General features: G+C 47.1%; 1 protein-coding gene across 1 annotated transcript in view; it reads right to left on the bottom strand.

The window, feature by feature from the left end:
• The window catches only part of ADAMTS19 (ADAM metallopeptidase with thrombospondin type 1 motif 19), a 179,871-nt gene that overhangs the window by 109,618 nt on the left and 47,145 nt on the right, over positions 1 to 23,108 (bottom strand). Inside the window, exon 7 of the mRNA XM_015426577.1 lies at positions 18,054 to 18,097. Coding sequence (XP_015282063.1) covers positions 18,054 to 18,097 — 44 coding nt within the window. The remainder of the gene's footprint in view (positions 1 to 18,053; positions 18,098 to 23,108) is intronic.

The following is a 23,108-nucleotide window of genomic DNA, read 5'->3' as shown; positions in this document are numbered from 1 at the left end:
GGTGGGGAGGTTGCGGCGGAGCGCCAAGACTTTATCTGCGAAATAGCTCGCAAATGCCTCACAGCCAATATCCAATTCCCTAGCATTTCACCTGCCCTGTGGCAGAGCCGTTAATGACCGAATTGTTCTAAATAATTGGGCTCGGCGCTAGCTCGCTGATGCCATCCTGGTCGCATAGAATCCTCTCTTTGCGGCCTTGACTACCATCTCGTAGGATCTCATAAACGTCCTATAGGATGTTCTTGATGCCTCGTCACGGGCACGGCGCCACCGTCTCTCTAACCGTCTCAGCTCTCGCTTCATCAGCCGTAGCTCCTGGATATACCAGGGTGCCAGCCTAGAGCGAGTGCGGAGAGGGTGCCCGGGAGCGATTTCGTCGATGGCTGTGGAGAGTCGGCCATGCTGGTCCTCCACAAGCTCATCCAACGAACTGCCAGGGAGCCTCGGATCCCGTAGAGCCATCTGAAGCTGTATTGGGTCCATTTGGCTCCTTGGGTGAGCTAAAATCTGCTCGCCGCCTAAACAGGGTCAGGGTGGAACACTCAGATGGGCCTTCAGTGCATAGTGGTCCGACCATGGTACTGCTTCCGCAGTAATCTGGTCCACTGTCAACCCTGCTGCGAAGATCAAATCGAGCATGTGACCGGCCCAATGTGTGGGAGCCGATACGAACTGAGAGAGTCCCAGTGCCGGCATGGACGACACTAGGTCCATAGCCTGGCTGGAAGCCGCATCATCAGCATGGACGTTGAAATCACCCATGATTACCAGCCTAGGGTGCTCCAATGCCCAGCCTCCAGCAGGGACGGCAGACCACTGGCCGGTGCATTAGGTGGTTGGTACACCAGCCAGATCGCCAAACTCTCCACAGCCTCCAGCATCAGCCCGACACACTCTAAGCCCATGATCTCCACAGGTTGGAGTGCCCTGAAGGAGTAAGCCTCCCAAATGAAGATAGCCACTCCTCTCCCCCGCCCCCTCATCTGTGATTGGTGGAGGACCAAGAAACCCGGTAGGGCAAGCTGGGAGAGAGCCACAGTCTCCCCGTCCTGCACCCAGGTCTCGGTCATGCAAGCCAGGTCAGCCCGTTGTTCCAGCACAAAGTCCCAAAGGACTGTGGTCTTATTATTGATAGACCTGGTGTTGCACAGCACCAATGACGGAGGAGGCTTCTCAATCCTGGCCCCACTGCCAGCAACCCTTGGGATGGGCTGCAGGCTGGAAGGGCACCGAGCCATTTTATTTCTCAGTGTCCTTCCCTTACTATACTGCCTGGGCCCACTGCTGTACTTTCCCCTCCCCATGAGCACTGGAATATTTTGTCCAGGCATTGCCGCCTCAGCAGGTCTACGTAGGAACTTCAGACCACTGATGGCTAGCAGATGCTAAGCCTCACAAGGGCTGGACACAACTTGGTATCACTGATGCTAAATTAAATAACACAACCTACTCTGTTACAAAATCCCTTAGCGATTGCACTATAAATCTATGACCAACCGGTCTACCACAGTGCTGCCATAGCTATCAAATAAGGCAGCATTACAACATCAACTCCTAGCAACCTAGCCATTCATACACCCACACCAGCAGACAAACTCTTCTACCTACTCCCTAGCATCAAGCATATCATCCATTGGGGCTTCAGTTCTAATTCCCCGCCTGGGGGGGGAATTAGGGGCAGCCAAGAGTTCTCGTAGCACTCTCTGTGGTGACCACCAGGAGCGCCACCCTTCACTCTCTCCCGCTGCAGTTCTACTCCCCAGTCTTTCGTCCCCCCCCATCCAGCCAATCCAATCCAGGCGACTGACGCAGCGACCGGCATCCGGAGCCCACCGGCGACCACTGCTCCCTCGGCCAGCTCCATGGTTCGCACCCAGCTCCAGCCCACGATCTCCTCCAGTCCTCGTTGTTCCAGTGCCCAGGACTTGCCACAGACTCCACCGTCGTGACGGCGGGGCCCGTCCTCTCGCTGCTCAGCCCGCCAGTTTTTGTCCTTAATGTTCAAGGTGCCCAGGACTTGCTGCAGGCTCTCTCGCGCGGTCCCACTACCTCACTGCCCAGCCGATCGGGGGGACTCCAAAGGGGGGACCCCTCCCAGGCTCACCCACCATCGCCCGCGAGGCCACATCCTCCTCCTCCTCCTCCCAGGAACCGTCCCAAGATGGCTGCTGCACCGCTCGTTCCCAGCCCATCAGACCACCAATCGATCTCCCAACACCAGCACACAGCCCACGGAAGTCCAGGGTTGGCGGCAGTTGCCCTCTCATCGGATAGGCCGGGCCAGTGTATCCTCTCTGGTCCTGGTTGCAATGGCTCACCGGGGGATGCGCAAGCGCCCCACACCTCACAGCCACCTCCACACTCGGTCGAAGCATCTCATCAGGTCAGTATGCCCGGTTCCCATTGTAAACTAGCTCATTCTATATTCTCAGGGAAGGAGGGCGAGCACAAGCCTCCTCCCTCGCCACCATCTTTGCATGTTTAACCCCCAACAGTTACAGGGGACTGCAGAGAGCTAATGACAGCTGAGGAAATCAGGAGTGGCCAAGAACCACCCTCCCAAACAAGAGCCAACCCCCCCCCACAAACATGCCCTCATTCAGGTGTTGTTGGAACTGACAGGGTGGTCTGCTTGCCAGGATGGATAAAACACAATGCTGCCCCAGGTGCACCTGGCCAGGTACAAGGCTTGGTAAGATCTGTGGACATGTGCCCATGGCCCAGCTGCCAGAGACATGGTGGCCTTTGGCATCTAGAAGGGTCTTCAAAGTTGCTGACATGGCAACTGTGTACACCTGGGACCTTCGGCCCCCCATGACTGTGGCCAGGAGGTGGCCCAGCCCTGTCAGCCATTCTATTTTTCACATTGTTTAGGATCCCCTGAAAACAGGAAAGGACACAGTGACTACAGTGCTAGGAATTTCCATCAGGTGACTACAGTAAAGCCATGCGTCAGTTGCACCTCTGGCTGGATGGCTAAGATGTAATTTCTGCAAGCATAATGGAGAAATGGGGGAGTTCATGGATGGGGCCACACATCCACGCCAATGACTGATCCCTGCATGGTGCAGGCCCCCTACATTCACCCCACAGCAGGTAGATGCTCCTAGCTTTGTGGGCACTGGGCCCCAAGATGCTAGTGGGCCCCAAGATGCTAGTGCATTTCTGGAACCTAGCTGCCCATGAACAGATGGCATTTACTGTACGGTGGTTGTGCTGCTGGAGGGCCATCTGAAAGGGTGACATGTATATCATTTGCAAAGCCCACTGCTAGTGCTTTGGGTGGCTCATGCTGCCCAGTTGCCACTGTTATTTGCCATCTGAGCCCCTTATTTGCATACCCAAATATTCTCTGGGGTGGCTAGGACCCAGATGGCCCTAGCAAGGCTCCGTAGGGCTATGCCCTCTGAAATTAAGCATATCCTCTCTGCAGCATTTTCAGCTATCGGTCGAACTTCACTGTGGTGCCAGGCTGATGGCAGAGTTTGTGCCATTGCTCCATTGGCCTGCAGCTGTGGTGCTCCTGCACCAGTGGGACTCAGCAGCAATGTGCTCTTAGTGCCCTGTGTCAGTGTAAACTGCCCCAGCATAGGGGTCAGTCCGGTCCCTATTCTGATCCCCCCCCCTTTAGGATTGCTCTGTTAGGGGAGGTAAATGTTTCAGATGACATTAAATAGTCCCTGATTTTCTCTACACTCAAATGCAATGTATACTGCCTTGAACTGACTTCATACAGTCTGAGAGGACCCTTTATTTATCCATGAAAATTATGAACACATATCATGTTTAAACCAGAGTCCATACTTTTTAAGATAGCACAATTTTAAGATGAGCAGAATGTTCATAAACATTACTGAGTGATGAATATTGCTTGAATTTATGGTGTTTATTTTCCTGGAATAATGCCCTTTGTATATTTACAGTGTCTTTGAGAATCTCAGTATCTTGAGAATACAGAGCAGACAGAGTTTTAATTTTCAAAAGCTTCCCTAAAATACTTTTGGAATAAATTAATCCACTGAAATAGTAAATATATTTTATATTAATACATTTCTGTTTCTTTGACTGTACATCAGTTTTACTCCAGTGTACATAGTTCATATCATGACTTGTGCGGAAGATTAACTTTGACTTGCAGTACTGTTTCTGAGAACCTAATATTCATTTTCTTTCAACACACCAAGGGGAAAGAGGAAGAAGCAGGCAGGTAAAAGGATTTTCATATTGTTCGTTGCTTTAAAAATATTAGTAAGCTCCTATTGAAAATGCTCTGTACTCTGAGATTGTTTGCCAAAAAATGACTTTGTTGTTTAAATAAAGGATCAGCAACCATGTATCACAGCAAAAATATCAACAAATTTAACACAGAACCATCTTAACATATAAGTATCTGAAAGCTGGGTGTGGAAGGAAAGGAAGAATTAATTATACTAAACTAAATCATAGCAGCAATTGCCAACAGGCAACGTTTGCAGGCATCATAGACGTTCGCAGACACATAGATACTCATTAAAATAAGCTCAAACTTGAAAGTACAGCAACTTTACCAGAAAACTGCATTCTCTTTCCCATGGAGGGCTGCGCACCACCCCAGCCCCTACCCCTGATTGGGAACCTTGCTGAAAACTGGAGAAAGTAGGAGCAGCGTTTTCACTTGTATTTGGAGCAGTTGCCCTTTCAAGTTGCCCATTTATTACATGTAGTCAGAAAAGAAGTTTTAGAGGCATACAATACCTTGATACAAGACCCTGCATCTGACTCTTCCCTAAAGCAGGATTCAACCACACTCAATACTTATAGCAGCCCCAAAAGAAATATTGTATTTGAGCACTATCAGTTCTGGAATCACCCACCATTAGGAGATGAACAGATTAACTCATATGTAACTGAACTGTAGAAGAAGGTAAAGACCTGTGGATTCTCCGATCACAAGGACATGATTAGAGACGAAAGTGTCTTCAGTGCCAGTGATGAGGGACTCAAGGAATAACTACTCCGGAGCTTGATCTAAGCCTGCAAATGACAACAGGCATCTGCAGAGCTTTACAAGCTGCCAAAAATGCAAATACCACCCCCTGCAAAACCCATTCAGGCTGGAATAAAGGAAAGAGTTCAGAGAACCTCAGAGGAGTGCCAACCACCTCAGCTACAAGAGCATCCAATAGCATCAAAAACTCACAATGGAAAGTTGTGTATGAGTTTAGGCAAAACTCGTCCTGTGCAGGCTTTGCCCAGCATTTCAAAATGAATACTATAGCTGCAGGGAACCAAATGACTTTTCTTCAATGAGGACAGCACCCAACAGAAAGGGATGGAAAGAACACAAATCCTTGTCTGCTCTTGACTATGATCAGCTCGTTTTTGTAAATGCACTATTTCAGATGAGGTAATCTCATGCAGCAAACACAGAGCCACAGTACTCCATCCTAATGATAAGAGTTGTGCCCATAAAATTCAAGCTGGATACTGGAGCTGAAGCAAATGTTCTCCCAGCCTACCTTTTGAAAAACCTGCCAGGCCCCGTCACTGTATGACCAAACTGGTTGCATATGGAGGCTCCAGAATAACTGTGAGGGAGAAATCACCTTAAAAGCTACAACAACATCTTTGTTTCTTCATCACCAGTGCATCAACTGCATCAATACTTAGAAGGGATATCGGTGAGTAGCTCTGTATAGAATGCAGAATTGCCCTGCTAGACACCAAACCATCTACAACTAAGGAGCAGTTTATTGTGCGATATCTCTGTTTTTAAAGGGGCACACATCCTATAAATATAGATACAGCAGCTACTCTTGTTATTCACAGAAACATAACCTTCACCATAATGGACAAGCTCTCAGAGAGGCACTTGCAAACCTGCAGTGCATGCTACTCCTACTGAAGAAATATGACTTTCCAACATGTTCCTGGCAAGGCAACACTCATTGCAGGCACATTCTCAAGAGCAACCAAACACCTCAATCCCAGATGATATAAATACAGAAGAAAAAGCAGTGGGATGGACCCTGTAACCACAATGGACATGGATCTTGTGACACGATAGGACTACAGCACAAGCCAAGATCCTCAACCTTACTTAAATTTACACAAGCATTCTGGCTGCAACAGAGGGTTCAAGTAGACCCCAGTCTGCAGTCATAGATGTTATTTCTTTATAGAATGGTCTCATGATGACAAGTGACAAGATTATCATATCTACCAACATGAGAACAGAAATACTTTGTTCTCTACACAGATCACAACAAGGCATCCAAAGGACCAAGGCAAATGCAAGGCTGTGATCACACAAGCATTTTGAGCAGGTTTTGCCCCAATTCTGTAATGGATGTAAATGGGATGATCAGATGGGCCACATCTATCTCCCTTCTTGCAGTCGTCCCCTCCTGCAATCAACCCTCTTCTGTTGTGGATTTCTCAACATCGGGACAATCAAGTACTTTATGGTTGTTTCCCACTTCACCCTGCATTTCTGCCTGCCTGGACTGCCTCCTAGCGATTTGAATCCATTTAGGATGTCTGAACGTTTTCTTTGCACTTTCACATTTTTTTTAAACAGTTAGTGATATGTGCATGCCTGGATCACAGTTCGTGTGTTTCAGCACTCTCTTGTCTACAGCTTTGCAGCACACCGAGCAGGGAAGGGGTTAATTGACTATGAGTTTGTTTCAGAGAGGGAGGGGAAGAGGCGGAGGGAGTCTAAGAACAAAGCCAGTGACTCCAGCTTCGCTCCAAGCATTTAAATAAAAATACCAGCAGACCCAGGACACAGGATGATGATTCTATATTCTCCCCCACATGCACTTTTAAATATTTGAAATGTGGAATTTCTCAAAAACACTATTGTCACACTTAACTCAATTTCCCAGCAGCCTCCTACAGCAATCCCATTGGCCACCAGCTGCCACCATTCTGCCAGGAGTTTGAAGCACTAATTCCCATAAGTGCCTTTGACCATGCTCAGTGGAGTACTCATTTTAAAAAAGATGCCAGACTGCCCAACTTCCTGACTGACAGTTGGGATCCTGTTGAGGCAGCCCAGCACCCATCAGCACCACACTGTGCACTGAGCTCCAGTGCCACACGCATCACATTGCTCCCGGAACCATGGCTGCTGCTTCAGGACACTTTAACGCATTTGATGCTGCTGCAGAGGACTGTGACTCCTATGTCTCCCATTTCGAGCTTTTCCTCAAGTCCTCCGAGATCACCAAGGACGAAAAGAAGTGCGCTACCCTATTCTGAGTCTGCAGCCGCTCGACTTTCGAGATTGCTCATTCGCTGCTAGCCCCAGCAGAGCTCCAAGACACCATGTAACAGACCATTTTGGACTGGTTTAAGAAGCACTTCTCGCCGAAGCCCTCCATCATCACCACCCACCATCAGCATCATCTCCAATGGGTCACAAGATATTGTAACTTCCACGACCTTGAGGAAGCACTCTGTGACCAGCTGGTGTGTGGACTGTGGGATGAGTGGATGAAAGCTCCTTGCCAAGCAAGACCCCAGATTCAAGGAAGCCATGGAATTAGCCCTCACCGTGGAAGCCGCCAACCCATTCACAGCAGAGGTCAGGCAGGTGCAAAGTCTGCCATCTTTGAGGAGACCAACTACGGCAGGCCATCATGTGGATGCCTCAGTGGAAGGAGAAGAGGTCCTGCAACTAGAGCATCCAACCCACCTCGGCACTCGTCCATCCGCTTCATCACGCGCTGTCGAAACTGCCACATCAACGCCATGCACCAGCTGCAGGTAGCCCCACGAGCGGAGATCCTGCTGTTTCCGGGATACCACGTGTCAGAACTGTGGAAAGGATGGCCACATTGCTCAAGCCTGCCGTTCCAAGGGAAACCGGAGGTGACTGATGGCAACCCCAGCATCTACGCACTCAGCAGTACACACCACCACCATCCAGCAGCAACAGGTACTGAACTTGCCCCAGGACACCCCTGATAAAATTACAGTGACTTTCTTGATAGAGGGAAACCCTGCAAGATGGAGCTAGACACAGGGTCCTCCATCTCCATAATCTCAGAGGACACCCTTAGGAGGCTCTGCCCAAGGGGGGCCCTCACCTTAGACCAGTTGGTTTCACCCTACAGGACTTCCAACAGAACGAGGTTGCTGTGAGAGGGGTGGGCAAGTTCTGGGTGCAGTACCGGAATTTTGATGGACTTTTGGACTTGCTGGTAGTGGGAGGCAGTCATACGAGTTTCTTAGGACTAGCCTGGTTTGCACCCCTGGGGTTCCAAGTAACTGAGGTGCACCACGTGGCCACGAAAGACTTCCAGCGAGTGTGCAACAAGTTCCTGGCCATCTTTGATGGGACGCTTGGTCGCTATACCGGACCCCCCGTTTCACTCCAGCTCAGCCCAGAGATGCAGCCCATACGGCTGAAGGCCAGGCATGTCCCATTTGCGCTAAAGCCAAAAATAGATGAGGAGCTGGATCAGTTAGTGGGCCAAGAGGTTTTGGAGCTGGTCCTGCATGTGCTCTGGGAAACCCTGTTTATGACACCTGTTAAGCCCAATGGGGACGTCCGCATCTTTGTGGACTACAAATGCACCATCAACAAAGTGCTGCAGGACCACTCCTACCTGGTCCCAGTAGTCAGTCATGTCTTGGCTTCTCTGGTGGGTTCCAAGGTATTTGGAAAGTTGGATTTGGAAAGTTGGTAGGCCCAGGCCTACCAGCAGCTGCCGGTTGATGATGCGACCGGAGAGGTCCAGACCATAGTAATGTACAGGGGCGCATTCTGGGTGCGGTGGCTGCAGTTCGGGGTTAGTGTAGCCCTGGGAATCTTCCAGAATCTCATGGATTCTCTCCTCGAAGGAATTCCCGGGGTCCAACCCTTCTTTGATGACATTCTAATCACCACCCCCACGGAGAAGGTCTTCGCCAGTAGACTGTGCACCATCCTGCAGCGATTCTAATCGGCCAGTCTCAAGGTCAAGTGGGAAACATGCCTCCTGGGGATTACATGGGTCAGGTTCCTGGGGTTCTCTGCTGATGCAGAAGGCATCCATGCAGCCCCAGACAAGGTGTGCGCCATCATTGACGCTCCCATGCCAGCCTCCAAGCAGGAGCTCCAGGCTTTCTTGGGACTATTGAACTTCTATCATTCTTTTCTGCCACATAACACTGCGATCGCTGAACTGCTTCACCGCCTCCTTGACAAAAAAGCCACGTGGGTTTGGGGCCCAAAACAAGCCACTGCGTTCAGGGCCGTCAAGGAGCTGCTCATCTCCAATGCTGTCCAGGCCACTTCGATGAGACACTGCCCTCACTTGTGATGCTTCCCCCTACGGTGTTGGCACTGTCCTTGGACACCTGCTGCCAGACAGCAGGGAGGTCCCAGTGGCTTACTACTCCTGCATCCTGTCTTCTGCCAAGCTAAATTGTGCGCAAATCAACAAAGAGGCACTGGTTATCATTGCAGGGGTGAAAAAATTTCACGATTATCTCTTCAGGCGGCCACGTGGGTTTGGGGCCCAAAACAAGCCACTGCGTTCAGGGCCGTCAAGGAGCTGCTCATCTCCAATGCTGTCCAGGCCACTTCGATGAGACACTGCCCTCACTTGTGATGCTTCCCCCTACGGTGTTGGCACTGTCCTTGGACACCAGCTGCCAGACGCGATGGGGCATGCCAACACCCTCAGCCACCTGCCGCTCCGCTCCTGTGATCCCAACCCGGCTCCCGTGCACCAGATCTTGCTCATGGAAGAGCTCCCCAACCGCCCTCTGCAGGGCATGGATGTTTCCCGCCACACTGCGAAGGACTGGGTTCTCTCCTGCATTTTGGACTGGGTGGGGAGGGGATGGCCCACCAGCTGGGTGGGCCTGGAATATGCAGCATTCTCATCCCACTGGGATGAGTTATCAGCCCACAAGGGGTGCCTACTGTGGGGGAGTTGGGTAGTGGTTCCCACTCCCTTGTACCAGCAAGCGCTATCAGCCCTGCATGAGACTCACCTGGGAATTGCGCGGATGAAGGCACTCGCCCGGAGTTACATGTGGTAGCCCAGTATGGACAGTGAGATAGAGGCCTGGGTCAAGCGCTGCCACGCCTGCCAAGAAACCTGACCAGAACCACCCCGGGCACCCACACAGCAGTGGGAGTCCACCCGGAAACCTTCCAAGGACAAATATTCTTCATCTTGGTGGACTCATACACCAAGTGGCTGGAAGTCATGCCTGTCGCCTTCACCTCCTCCAAAGCAGTGATCCAAACCCTCAGATGGATCTTCAGCATGCAAGGCCTGCCCGACACAGTAGTGATGGACAACAGGAAACCCTTCACCTCGGGGGAGTTCCAGAAATTTACGGGCCACTACCTCATCCAACATGTCCACTATGCTCCCTTTCACCCAGCCACCAACGGAGAAGCGGAGAGGATGGTATGGACCACAAAGGAGCCCCTCCAGCAGATCATCCACGGAGACTGGGACCATAGACTTGCGGCCTTCTTTTCGGCCACCAGGTGACCCCGAGCGCTACCACAGGATGCAGCCCAGCTAAACTTCTCATGGGCAGGCATCTAACCACTCGTCTGAACAGGATGCACCCAGATCATGTCCCAAACAATCGCCCATCGCCGGAGAGCCAGGAAGCGCCCAGAAAATTTTCCCCCAGTGACTCCGTCTATGCAAGAAACTTTTCCAGCAGTCCTTCCTGGATTCCCACCAAGGTCATCCAAGTTACCAGCCCCTTGTCATACAAGGTGTTGATCGAAGACGGTCAGGTCCTTCACAGACACATAGACCAGCTCTGCTGGCTGTCTCCTCCCAGTAGAGCTGGAGTCGCCGTAAACAGTCGTGAAAGCGATGCGGGACTGCCGCCACCACAGGAGCCAGAGAACACGAGAGAGTTCCTGTCCAACAGTGCACAGCCAGACCACCAGGGAGATGAAGTACCTGATCTAGTGGCCACGCCAACCCCGCAGCCATCCGCTAGCCCCGCGCCAGCAATGGAGGACCAAGGCCCACATCCAGAGACTGCGACATTCAACCAGAGAACAATGAAAACCAGCATACCTAAGAGACTTTGTGCGTTAAGGTGCTTTGGAACTTAGGGGAGAGGGATGTTGTGTACTGAGTATGACTCATCCCTGAAATAGTACCTAGATCTGGTTGAGCTTGTTTTCCCCGAACAATAGCTTGCTAGGATCCTGGAATAGACCAACAGAGAAACAGTGTTATGTAAATAGCCTATCATTGGGAGTGGGGCGTGTTTGGCATGTGATGTTTGTATGCTTAAAAACAGGGCTGCTGCCCTGGAGTTTGTCTTGTAGTGTTCCTGAAATCACTTAATAGAGCTGTTTCACTGCAATGCGTCCAGAACCCAGTATTTAACAGTGTCAGTGTTAAAACTGTTCGCAGTCCGTGCTAAAGTCTCCTCAGTCAGGGCTAAACTGTTCCAGTTCTCAGTCAGAGCTAAACTGAATTCTCCTCAGCAGTCAGTGACACAACTGACACTAACCAATCACATCCCTTTGAGCAACCTGTCACTCAAGGCTCTGGCTCTGTGAGGCCTTAACCCTTCACAGTCCATTACATGTTTACCAAGCACTTATGAGCTTTTAAAGTGCAGTTATTCTCAGCATGATTCACACAATCAAGTTAGTGCTTTGCAATACTGCTGCATCAGGCAAAGATGCCCATCTAGCACTGCTGGAGCTAAGAAACATACCTGTGACTGGCCTGATTACTCCTCAGTACATTTGCTAATGAGATGCATGCTGAGGATGACTCTCCCATCCACTCGTACAGTTCTTTGGCTCATAGTTTCACACTTCAACACTTGCAACAGAGACAGAAGTGTACTATGACTGGACAGCTACACCACTACCTGTTTTCCATCCACAGCACCTAGTACATATGGAAACATCAGAGGGATGGAAGCCTGCAAAGATAGTAGCATAATGCCCAGAGTCACGGTCCTATTATGTTGAAACACCAACAGGAGAAAACTATTGGTGCAACAGAAGGCATTTGATGGTTAACTGTTATACCCCCAACAGACTCCAGATCCACAACCTCTATGCCACAACCTGACCGAGCAGTGACCACAATAGAGTCTTGCACATTTCACACTGCCCCACAACAACCAGAAGTCAGGTTCACTAGAAGAGGATGCCTAGTGCGCCTTCTAACATATTGTGACTAAGTCCAGAGATTAAGTGATCAGTACAGCATTACTGGACATATTACAGAAGATACAGAAATGGAAGGAGAGAGATGTGATATATTGGTAACTATTACTTTAAGAACAATTCCCAGAGGCCCTCTAAAAAAGGAAAGGCTTTGGTCTTATGACCATAACCGGAAGAGGCCCTAGAGTCACTAAGGCAGAATTGTGGTGTGTTCTGTTAGCTGGATGTTGTGTTCCAATAAACATAGTTCTTGTGATCATTACTGCCTACAGTACTGATCCGTTCCCTCCCTAAAGACATATTCACTAATGCACTTGGTTCATTGAGCCAAAAAGAAAATCATATTTTGATTTTCAGGCTGATGATTTGTACCCATTTATATTGCTAAATTCAGAGAAGACCCTCAAGTCTCTTTGTACATTCATGTTTTACATGCTCTCTCTCTCACACACATGCAGCTATGTTTTGTGTGTGATGCAACAGTGAAGATGTAGCCATTTCACTTCCAAGGCAGACAAACACAATTGGTGGTCATTGTATCATTTTTCAAGTCCACGCTGGAAGTTATTTCTTCTAAGAATATATTGTACAACTTGCTTGCATTCTGGTATTGCTTTGTATTATTTCTTTCTGTTCTTCACAGCTTTCTCACTATCACACTACTGAAATTATAATTTCTTTAACGATTTTGTTTTCTAGGAAACCACTCAGGCAAGACGTTATGTGCAAATTATCCCCTTTGAAAACTAAGATGGCATCTAAGCATATGACATTCTTCTTCACAGAATTTTATGCAGCTGCAACAGAAGCCAAAAGGAGTCAGGATTTCTCATGTCAAAAATACGTTTCCTGGCTTCCGGTTTGGACTTCGCGAATGGCAGACGCATCTTCGGGACGCTCCCGAAGTCGTTTCGCCCACGCGCGGCCAAGAGGGGGAATCCGCACAAGCGGAGACCCTAAGGAGACCCAGGTAGGGGCTCCGATCCGGGGCGTACAGGGGATGTGCCTCTTTCCCGGCCGAATGGTCGGAAATTGAGGCTCGCCCCATGCCCCAATGGCCCAAGCCGCGGCAGTGCCCCGTACAGGGACTAGCAGAGCCGCCGGTCATCACCGGGTAATTAAGCGGATGAGCGTTTAAAAGAAGATTTTCGGCTAAAACTGTGAGTTGCCAGTCGGAATGGGAGAAAAAGAATCGAGTGCGTTCCCCCCCTTTTTCGAAAAACCGCAAGGGAGGAGAGAGGTGAATCCCCCCCCCGTGTAACAAAGACTGATTTAAAAGGAAGAGAGGGGGGAGTGAAAATTGAAAGGTGCAGTGTTACCTCTTGGCGAACTGTTAGAAGAGACCCAGGAAATCTCATTTTGTAGCCGCGCAACACGAACTTTTAAAAAGTAAACAAAAAAACAAGATGTCAAGCCAGAAAAAGTTTCAGGACAAGCCGGCAAAGAAGACGAGAGGAACTTCCGGTGCTAGCTCCCGCCTCTTGGAGCCAGCTGTCAATCAACAAGAGAGCGACCCTCTGCGCCCTCTGCTGGAACAAATGCAAAAGATCAGCCTAACATTGACAACTATGGAAGGTGTTCTCAATACTCAGCAGACCCAGTTAAATGATACAGCCAAGAAAATGGAGGAAATCGCGCAAAAGTGCTTGGTCTCAACAGAAGATACTAAAAAGGTCAAGAAAAAGGTTGATAAAATAGAAAAACACCAAGAGATGCAAGACAAAAAGTTAATGATGCTTCAAATGGAAAAATCAAATTTGACTCTCCGATTTCAGGGCATAAAAGAACAGGAAAAAGATCTCCGAGGCATTTTAGCGGAAGCCTTGGCAACACTCACCAGCTGGGAAGCGGAAAAAATGAGCGAGGAAATGGATCTGATTTACAGAGCCTATTCCAACTTTACAAGGTTGAATAACCTGCCGGCAGAAGTGGTGGTCAAGTTTACAAAGCAGAAAGTTAGGGATCAAATATTAAAAGCATCTTCATCAACGCCTATGAAGATTGGAGAGCAGACAATTAGAATTTTGAAAGATGTTCCATTTGAAATTCGAATGAAAAGGAAAGCATATAAAGGACTGACCTTATTCTTGCAGAACCATCAAATTAATTATTGCTGGTTGATTCCAGAAGGACTCACTTTCAAGTTTAAAGGGATAAGATTGACTCCATTTTCAAAACTCAAGATTTTTTGAAGAGGCACGCCAGCAAGGAGGAAGCAGCCCTCGCCACATGGGAGGAAATGGACAGAGACAGCGGATCGGAGGGAGAAGTTAAGACCCCGGAGGACAAAGGAGCAGGGAAGGGTCCTTCATACAACCTGAGAGACGTGAAAGGGAGGCTGCCCAGACCATGAAGACGAGTTCGGAAAGCGCATGAAAAAGACTTTACTAACAAAAACCAGAGGGACACTACTAATCTATTAACAGGGTTTTTTTTATTTTCTTAACAGATAAAGATGAAAGACGATTGACAACTCGCAGAAGAAGCCAAAAGAAGATTTGTGTATTACTAATAAAAGACTAACATACTAATAATAAGATCACCCAAACTTTTCTTTATCCCACTATATACCTTCCTCTTTCTTATATGAAAAATGAATAAACTCTCTCCTTTTTAGGAGAGTCAATAATAATAATAAAAAAATACGTTTCCTCATTTTACTGCAAGTGGTAATTGATGGAGTAGAGAAAATGAACAGTGATAACTTTTTTGCCTGCTGCTATAATACTAGAACTCAGGAGCACCCAATTAAATTGATGAGCAATAGATTCAAGATTGATAAAAGGAAGCACATCTTTATTAAAAGAGTAAATAAATTACAGAATTCAATGCCAGCGGATGTATGGGGTAGCCACTAGCATAGATGGCTTAAAAAGACAGTAAGCCTCTGAATACCAATGCTAGGAGGCAATATCACGGAACGTCTTGGCTTTTATGCCCTCCAGGATGGACTCTGTGCTGCACTTGATGGACCACTGAGTGCACTTGGTCCTCCAGGATGGACCAATGGTGCACTTGATGGACCACTGAAACAGCAGGTTTCTTCTTATGGTCTTAAATCAATATATCTAATTCTAAACAGTGTTCCCCTGAAGTGCAGATCAAAGCATCTGCACAATGGGACCATGTACAAATAGGGGACTGAGATGTTACTGACTTATATAGTACACTCCTAAGTTAAATTTTTTGTTGTTGTTCAGTCGCACAGTCGAGTCTGACTCTTCATGACCCCATGGACCAGATCACGCCAGACCTTCCTGTCTTCCGCCGTCCTCTGAAGTTTGCTCAATTTCATGTTTGTTGCATCTATGACACTGTCTAACCATCTCATCCTTTGCCGTCCCCGTCTTCTTTGACCTTCAATCTTTCCCAGCATCAGGGTCTTCTCCAGTGAGTGCTCCCTTCTCATTTGGTGGCCAAAGTATTTGAGCTTCAGTTTCATTATCTGGGCTTCCAGGGAACAGTCAGGGTTGATTTCTTTTAGGATTGACTGATTTGATCTTCTTGCAGTCCAAGGGACTCTCAAAAGTCTTCTCCAGCACCATAGTTCAAACAAATCTATTCTTCGGCGCTTGGCCTTCCTTATAGTCCAACTCTCGCAGTCATACATGACTACTGGGAATACCATTGCTTTGACCATGTGGACTTTTGCTGACAGGGTGATGTCTCTACTTTTTATCATGCTGTTTAGGTTCGCCATCGCTTTCCTCCCAAGGAGCAGGCGTCTTTTAATTTCATGACTGCTGTCACAGTCTGCAGTGATCTGGGATCCCAGGAACGTGAAGTTAAATTACATCCTTCTAAAGCTACTAATTTCAACAGACATAACAGGACAGAACTCTGTTTCTGGCTGCACTGTAAATCCCACTGTTTGGGTATAATTCTAAAGTACAGCACTTTGAAAGTTTGCTAAATTCAATAGGAAATTAATCGTATGATTACTTAGTTCAATTGAACTTAATGGGATTTTATCTGAAGTAAATATTATATAAGCCTTTTCTACACCATGTTTTAAATGACTTTCAGAAACACTCATAGAGTTTCAAATAATCAGAATAACCAGGATACTTAAGAACATCAATGTTGATATTAATTGCCTTTCCTTCCTGACTATGAATAAGAAGCAGTATATGGTGTTTGAATTTTTGTAAACTCTGAACAGCTGTAAATTGTTCTGTGGATATTACTTCAGCATTTTTTCTCTTAACTTGCTTTGGCAAACACTATAATTTATAGCATGTTAAACATTCCTGGAATGTTCTATTTCTTTTCTCCATAAATATATTGTGTGAAGATTTGTTACCTTATACTTGTTTTCCTTTTGTTTTACCTTTACTAATGATCTATTCAAATTCCAAATTTAACTTTTTAATATGAAATGTAATCTTACAAAAACTTTATTAAAAGAAAACTCTGAGATGCTGAATTAGAGTACAGGCATATTGAGCATGTGGGAATCTTCCTTGTTCTGTATTCATGGCTTGACTGTACCATACTGTAAAATACCTTGAGATAATTTATTTTAACTGACTCAGATTACTTAAAGATTTATTTTTAACTATTTAGATTTATATTTTACAAACAGGTTTGGTGGTTTTTAAATGTTTTAAAATGCTACTGATCACACTTTCTACAACAGAGGGAGTTACATATCGTAATGAAGTCCACAGTGTTTTCTATATTAAGGAATACTCATATTTTAAAGCAATTTTTTATTTTTTATTTAATTTAATTTTATTTTTATTTAAACAAACAAACAGAGGATATGAAGACAACATATTCCTTCCCAAGGGGAAAAGAGAACTTGTAAGAAACTGCTGATGCCTGACAATTTCTGAAGCTGAATTCTCTACTTCAATGGTCATCTACAAATTAGCCTAATCAATATTTCAGGTTAGCATGACCAAACTTTTAACCCGATTTGCTCCATATTGCCATTACTCTTTTCCTGAAACCTGCAGTATTCTTTTCTGTACTGCTTCAGGATAAAATTATGCCAAGTCTAACACCCATTCATCTTACACACACACTCACAGGAAGCTGAGCAATATTAGTATTATGTTGTCAATAAAACCCAGCAACATTCATGATCAAAGTATAGCTAAATGCAAAAAAGGAATCTCCTTCTCAGATGACACCAAAAAATCTTTACCCGTATGGTGCATGTCACAGATTTATTTGGCATAATCTGTTTTCCTCTGCTCCTTGTATTTGGCATGTTCTATAATCTGTATTACACTGAGCTAACATAATGGTAACTAAGTTCCCACAGTGCCAATCTGGCCCTGCTATGAGACAAATAAAGCCCTTGAAGCCATTTTGTGTCAGGAAAAAAGCACAGGAGGAGAAAACTGAAGACACTTTTCTGCTCATGTCTTGGTCCTGATCTGAATTGCAGCCTGCAACGCTTGGGGACTTTTCAGCAGATTGTGAACCTGGTGGTATGTGTACCACTGACTGTTTCAGAAGGTACCTTTGTTGGTCTTAGGTCTGCCAGTCTTGGGTTGAGCAATACCTGAAGATTTTGGGGGTAGAGGCTGAGAAAGGTGGGGTTTGGGGAGGGAAGGAAGTTCAGTGGGGTATAATGCGATAGAGTCCACCTTCTAAAGTGGCCATTTTCTCAAGGTCATCCCTGTCGCTTGGAGATCAGTTGTAATCCCAGGAGGGCTCCAGACACCACATGTAGGTTGGCAACCCTGGCCGGACTACAGTAGAAGGTCCAGAAGCATCTTAGAAACCAAAAAGATTTTCAGGGTATGAGCTTTCAGGAGCCAAAGCTCCCTTCATCAGCTACAAAATATCTGATTGTGAACCACTGTTATATGTAACCTTAATTCTCTGTCTGCAATGCTGCATTTCAAAGGCTTTAGAATCAATTCTTTTGTTTCATATATGTACTTACCAACAGTATCACATGGTTCATCTTTATGTACACAGAAATCCTTCCTAAAATTGGAGGGGAGAAAAGACAAACCTTTATGAAAATCTTGCTGTTGGAACACTAACGGCTGTGTGAACAATTTTGACAAATGTTAATGTCTTAATAAATGACAGGACTCTTCAAAAGAACATAATGAACAAAAATCTGAAATTAACAATAACTCTTTAAGTTTAAACCTACTTAGATGAGTCTTTCAAATAACAACAATTTTCTTTCCATGCAAAGCATAGGTGGAGTCTGGATTGAAATTAACTGTTGGTTATTTATCCTTTCCTATAACTACCTGAAATCTACTGCTTTGCAAAATTCAATTTTTCTCTTCTCTTACTGAAAGTGAAAATTACGCCTGTCATCATTTCTTTAATATGCAGCAAAGATTATTATTAATCTGAGATACGACAACATTTTAAATTGTGAGTAAAAATTTAATAATCAGGTTAAAAATAAATAGACAAATTTTTAAAGCATTTAAAACAAGGTAATATGTTGTATCCAATAACTCCCTTCACTGTGAGGAGCCTTCCTATGGTGGAGAAAGACTCCATACTTAGTAAAAGGCTTTTAGTTTATCCTGTCCTATGTATATTAAGAGTTTAGAACAACAAAATGCTAGATACTATAAAAGGAAAGGAAAAAGTCAATGGCATCATTTGACAATTCAGTTGAAAGTTCTTTCACAGTTTCTTTATGCACCTATATTAAGGTTTAGCTGATATATAAATACATTTGATAAGTAAATATGAGACGTAAATATATTTAAATTTTACTGCTTAATAAACCACTATGTTAACTTTGTGATGCTTGTTAAGGCAGGTGCAAATATATTTGTAGTTTGGTATTTAGAATCCATTGTATGCTCATTTTACAAAAGCCTAATATATCTGCATGATGTTGTTAATATTATTATATATTACTAGCCGTGAAGCCCCCTGTGAAAGCGAGACAGCGGGCTCTAGAAAGAAAGTCATAAAATCAGCCACAGGCCTCCCCCCTTGAGCCAGGGCCCGCTGGGCCAGCGTGGTCGGCCGTGGCGCTGCTGGGCAAGGGCCCACCAGGCCAGTGAGGGCAGCTGCAGGCCTCCCCCCATCCCCCCCAAGGCAGGGCCCGCCAAGCCAGTGAGGTTGGGTGCATCTCCCCCCCGAGCGAGGGACTGCCAGTTCTCTCCTCCCTCCGTCCCGGCACGAGGCAGGGGGCACAGGAAGCCTTGGGCCGCCCGCCACCTTGGGGAGAGGCCGCCAGGGCCAGGCATAGGCCTTCTTCCTGCAAAGGCAGGCTTCTGCGAAATGCCGAGCACCGCGGTGATGGGAACCTGGGCACTGGCAGGAACGGTGCTCTGCAGGCTGGCTGCTGTGGTGATGATAGGTAAGAGAGGGAAAAGGGAGCGGGGCCCACGTTAGGTGAGTACAATGGCCCACCCACCGCAGCATTCCCGGCAGCCAGTTGCGCTGACCCATAGGAAGAGCTGGATGGCAGGGCCATGCTCCCTGCAGGCCCTGCCCATGAGGTGGAAGCCCCAGTCCCTCGAGATGCGGGCGATGGAACTCCTACAGTTCTGCCTTATTCATTTAGTGTGTGTGCACTCCATAATTGTGTAAATAGTTATTCTTTTATTTGGGCTACTAATCTGTGTTGTGCTCTGACCACATAGTCTTCCCTGCTCTGAACAATAACAAAGGGACAGGGTAGCGCAAGGAAGCAAGGAAAGACCAGACCCTTGGGTTGCCAACTTTCCAGGAATCCAAATAGGGAGATTCAGCCAGAGGGGTCTCACTGTTCCTCTAAAAAGGCAGTGGCAATTCAGTGAGTTGTGGCAGCGAACTTAAGGAGTGAGGTACGCCCACAGGACAAGGCTGGGAGGCGAACACCTGAGTTGTAAACTGGAGCCCGTTTCGCCATGATAGGCAACCAAGCTTGGTTCAGACAAAGGAAGGAAACCCTTTATGAGGAACTCATTGGGGCCAGTCCTGACTAGGGTTGCCAGCTCCCAGTAGGGAGATTCCTGGAGATTTTCTGGTAGAGTCTATGGAAGCCAGGGTTTGGGAAGGGGAGAGGCCTCAGCTGAACAGAATGCCATAAAGCCCACCTTCCAAAGCAGTTATTTTCTCCGGGGGGGGGAGAGATCTGTTGCCTGGAGTTCAGTTGTGATACCTAGTGATCTTCAGGCTCCACCTGGAGGCTGGCTACCCTAGGTGTAGCAGTCAGTGCTTCAGAGCAGAGTCTGCTAGATCCAGTTTCTTGCTGTAGAAGTTGAGTGGGTGATTTTGGACTAGTCACAGACTTTCAGTCTAACTTGCCTCACAGGGTTGTTGTGCAAGTCAAAAGGGGGAGAGGAGTATGATGTAAGCTGCTTTGTTCCCCATTGCAGAGAAAGACTACTTTTCCTCCTGGGGAACCATTGTTACCAATCTCCAGGTGAGGGGTGGAGATCACTCAGAATCAGGGCCGGCTCACTCACTAGGCGAGCTAGACTCTCACCTAGAGTGCAGCCATCATGGGGGCGCTGAACTGAGCCCTCCCCCCACTAAAAGACCCGCACCCCCACCAAAAGCCTGCACCGTGCACCCTGGCCACCACTGTCTTTTCACTCCCCCAATTCCCAGCCCGGCCTCAGATCGCCCCACAGAAGAGCCACCTCCTGAGCGCATGAGTGCACCTGAGTCCTCTTCCATCGCCGCCATGGGTGGCGAGTGTGTCTGTTGGGGGGGATGGAAATAGCACCCCTCCCCCTCCAGGTCCCTGAATGGCAGCATCACCTGGCCCGTGCGGGGGTCTCACTCTCACCTGGCCCGGCCTCCTCCTCCTCCTCCCGCCCAACCAGCGGGAAGAGGCATTTCTGGTCCCGGCATGAGTAGGGGTGGTGGCAAGAGTCTGCCTGCCTGCCTGAGCCAGGGCCGGAGAGAGACCATTGGGAGGGAGGGACGGAGGGAGTGGCTGGATGACTCCACTCAGCCTCCGCTGCTTTCACCGGGGGGCACGCATAGCAGTTCAGGAAAGGGAAATAATAAAATCCCTCACCGCCCACCCCAGCAGCAGCAGCTCCTTTTCTTGCTCCTGCTGAGAGCCTAGCTTATGCCTTGGAATAAAATTCTGTTCGTCTTAAAGATGCCCCTGGACTCTGAACTGCTTCACACAACTTTGTGCACCGTTGGTGGCTATCACGGCAGCGTTTGTGTGGCTTGCGTGTCTCCCCCCCGTCCCTTCACCTTGGGTTTTAGCTGCAGCCCCAGGAAGGTTTGGGGGGCTTCGGGGAAAAAGGGGTAGGCTCTGAAATCTTTTGTGTGTGCGTGCGCATGACTGTGTACAATGCTCCGTCCCCGGCTGGAGAGAGAGCCATGCAGTTGGAAAACAAAAGAGGCAACGGGGTTTGGGGACGAGGCATTTTGCACCCAGAGGAGGGGGGGGAATACATTTTTTCTTTGTGATTACTTACGTGCACAGAAAATCCCCCAAAGGAAGGCGAAAGTTAGCCAGGGCACCATCATATTCCTTTGTCATCTGCACTGAGGGGGGGCGCCACAAGGCAGCGTCGCCTGGGGGGGCACGGGTGCCACAAGCTAGCTGAGAAACTCCTCGGGCCAGCCCTGCTCAGAATTACAACTGATCTCCAGGAGGGAGGGCAGAAGTCAGCTGCTGTCAGAGGAGCAGATAATGGTAGGTTGATGGTTAGCTGGGAAGGGGATGGGGTTGCCAACTCCAGGTTGGGAAATTTCTGGGGATTTCAGAGGTAAAGCCTGGAGTGGGTGGGGTTTGAGGTCGCCACAGCAAATTGACGCTGAGTGCCCAAGGCCTTGGCACTCTCCCAGAGCCTCTTCCTAGAGCTCATTGTATTTATTTCCACAACGGACCTTATTCCTAGTATTGCATAAAACAAAACTTGTATTTCGTCAAGATAGGCAAGGGTTTATTTGTACAACCTAATGAATTACAAGATGGGGGCATGTATCCTATCACTCTGCACAGAAAAGTCTAAAACCTTCCTCCAGTCTAGAGAGCATTTTTCTAATTTAATTGGCTCTCAGAGAATCACTTAAGTTGGAGGACGGCTTCGAACTGTGGTAAGACACTATTATATGCAGACTGAGATGCTTTGCTTTTGGCTATTTCTGTCTTCAGTGAAATACAGTTCCAGAAGTTTAATTGTGGGAGTTTGGGGAAATAGAACTGTTAGGTTTTGGCAACCTCAATGTGCACTTGCATCCTGTTTCGCTCTGAAACAAATGTAATGTGTTCCCTAGTTTCCAAGAATGAGGACTGTATTCCTTTGAGAACAGGTTTTCCAGTAAAAGTTTATGATACTCTAAATACACATAAACATAATTCATTATTTATTTGTTTCTACATTTTTAACCAGGCAGTTGTATGAGGATCATGATGTAGCATCTGAATTTTAAGCACATATTGCATCATTACTGAAACAACCTTTTTCAAATATTTTAACCCGATTAGTTATTCTTGGCAATTCATTTGTACCATAACCAGTACTTGGTTATAACCAGTACCCCCTGGGATGTTGTTAAACCCAGAAGTACACTGAAATGAATATTTAATCTCAACTTCTTATAAAGCCATGCATAATATAGCTCCAAGAAATTTCTCAAAACTTTCATAGAAAGGCATGTACACAGTAATATATGCTGTTTTCCCCTTCTATTCTCCCTTCAAACTCCCCCCCAATCTCTCCCTCCACTATTTAACCAGTCTTCTTGAACCCCAACTCCCAATCAGCTTTCATCCTAGCTTTTCCTCCCTTCTATTTCTCACAGTCTAGGCTGATAACAAGGTGAAGTACGTCTCTTGGTAAAGAGAAGTATGTATTTGGGTAAAATTTTATGTTATCTCTTCCTTTCTCATCTTCTGGGGAGGCATACAAGTTGTTGTTCCTCACAATAGGTTCAGTAATTTTTCCCTGACTAAATTTGGAGAGTGCATCTAGCAGTGAACTGTGAAGGAGTTCTATTTGCAAGGAATTGAAAGAACTTGGAGTGTTTTGCCTCCCCCTAATATTTCTCCTTGAAA

The sequence above is a fragment of the Gekko japonicus genome, unplaced genomic scaffold, assembly GCF_001447785.1.
Source record: "Gekko japonicus isolate JY-2015 unplaced genomic scaffold, Gekko_japonicus_V1.1 scaffold1511, whole genome shotgun sequence".
Lineage (NCBI taxonomy): Eukaryota > Metazoa > Chordata > Lepidosauria > Squamata > Gekkonidae > Gekko > Gekko japonicus.
The sequence above is the reverse complement of the archived record's forward strand: the minus strand, read 5'-3'. Positions and strand labels throughout refer to the sequence as shown.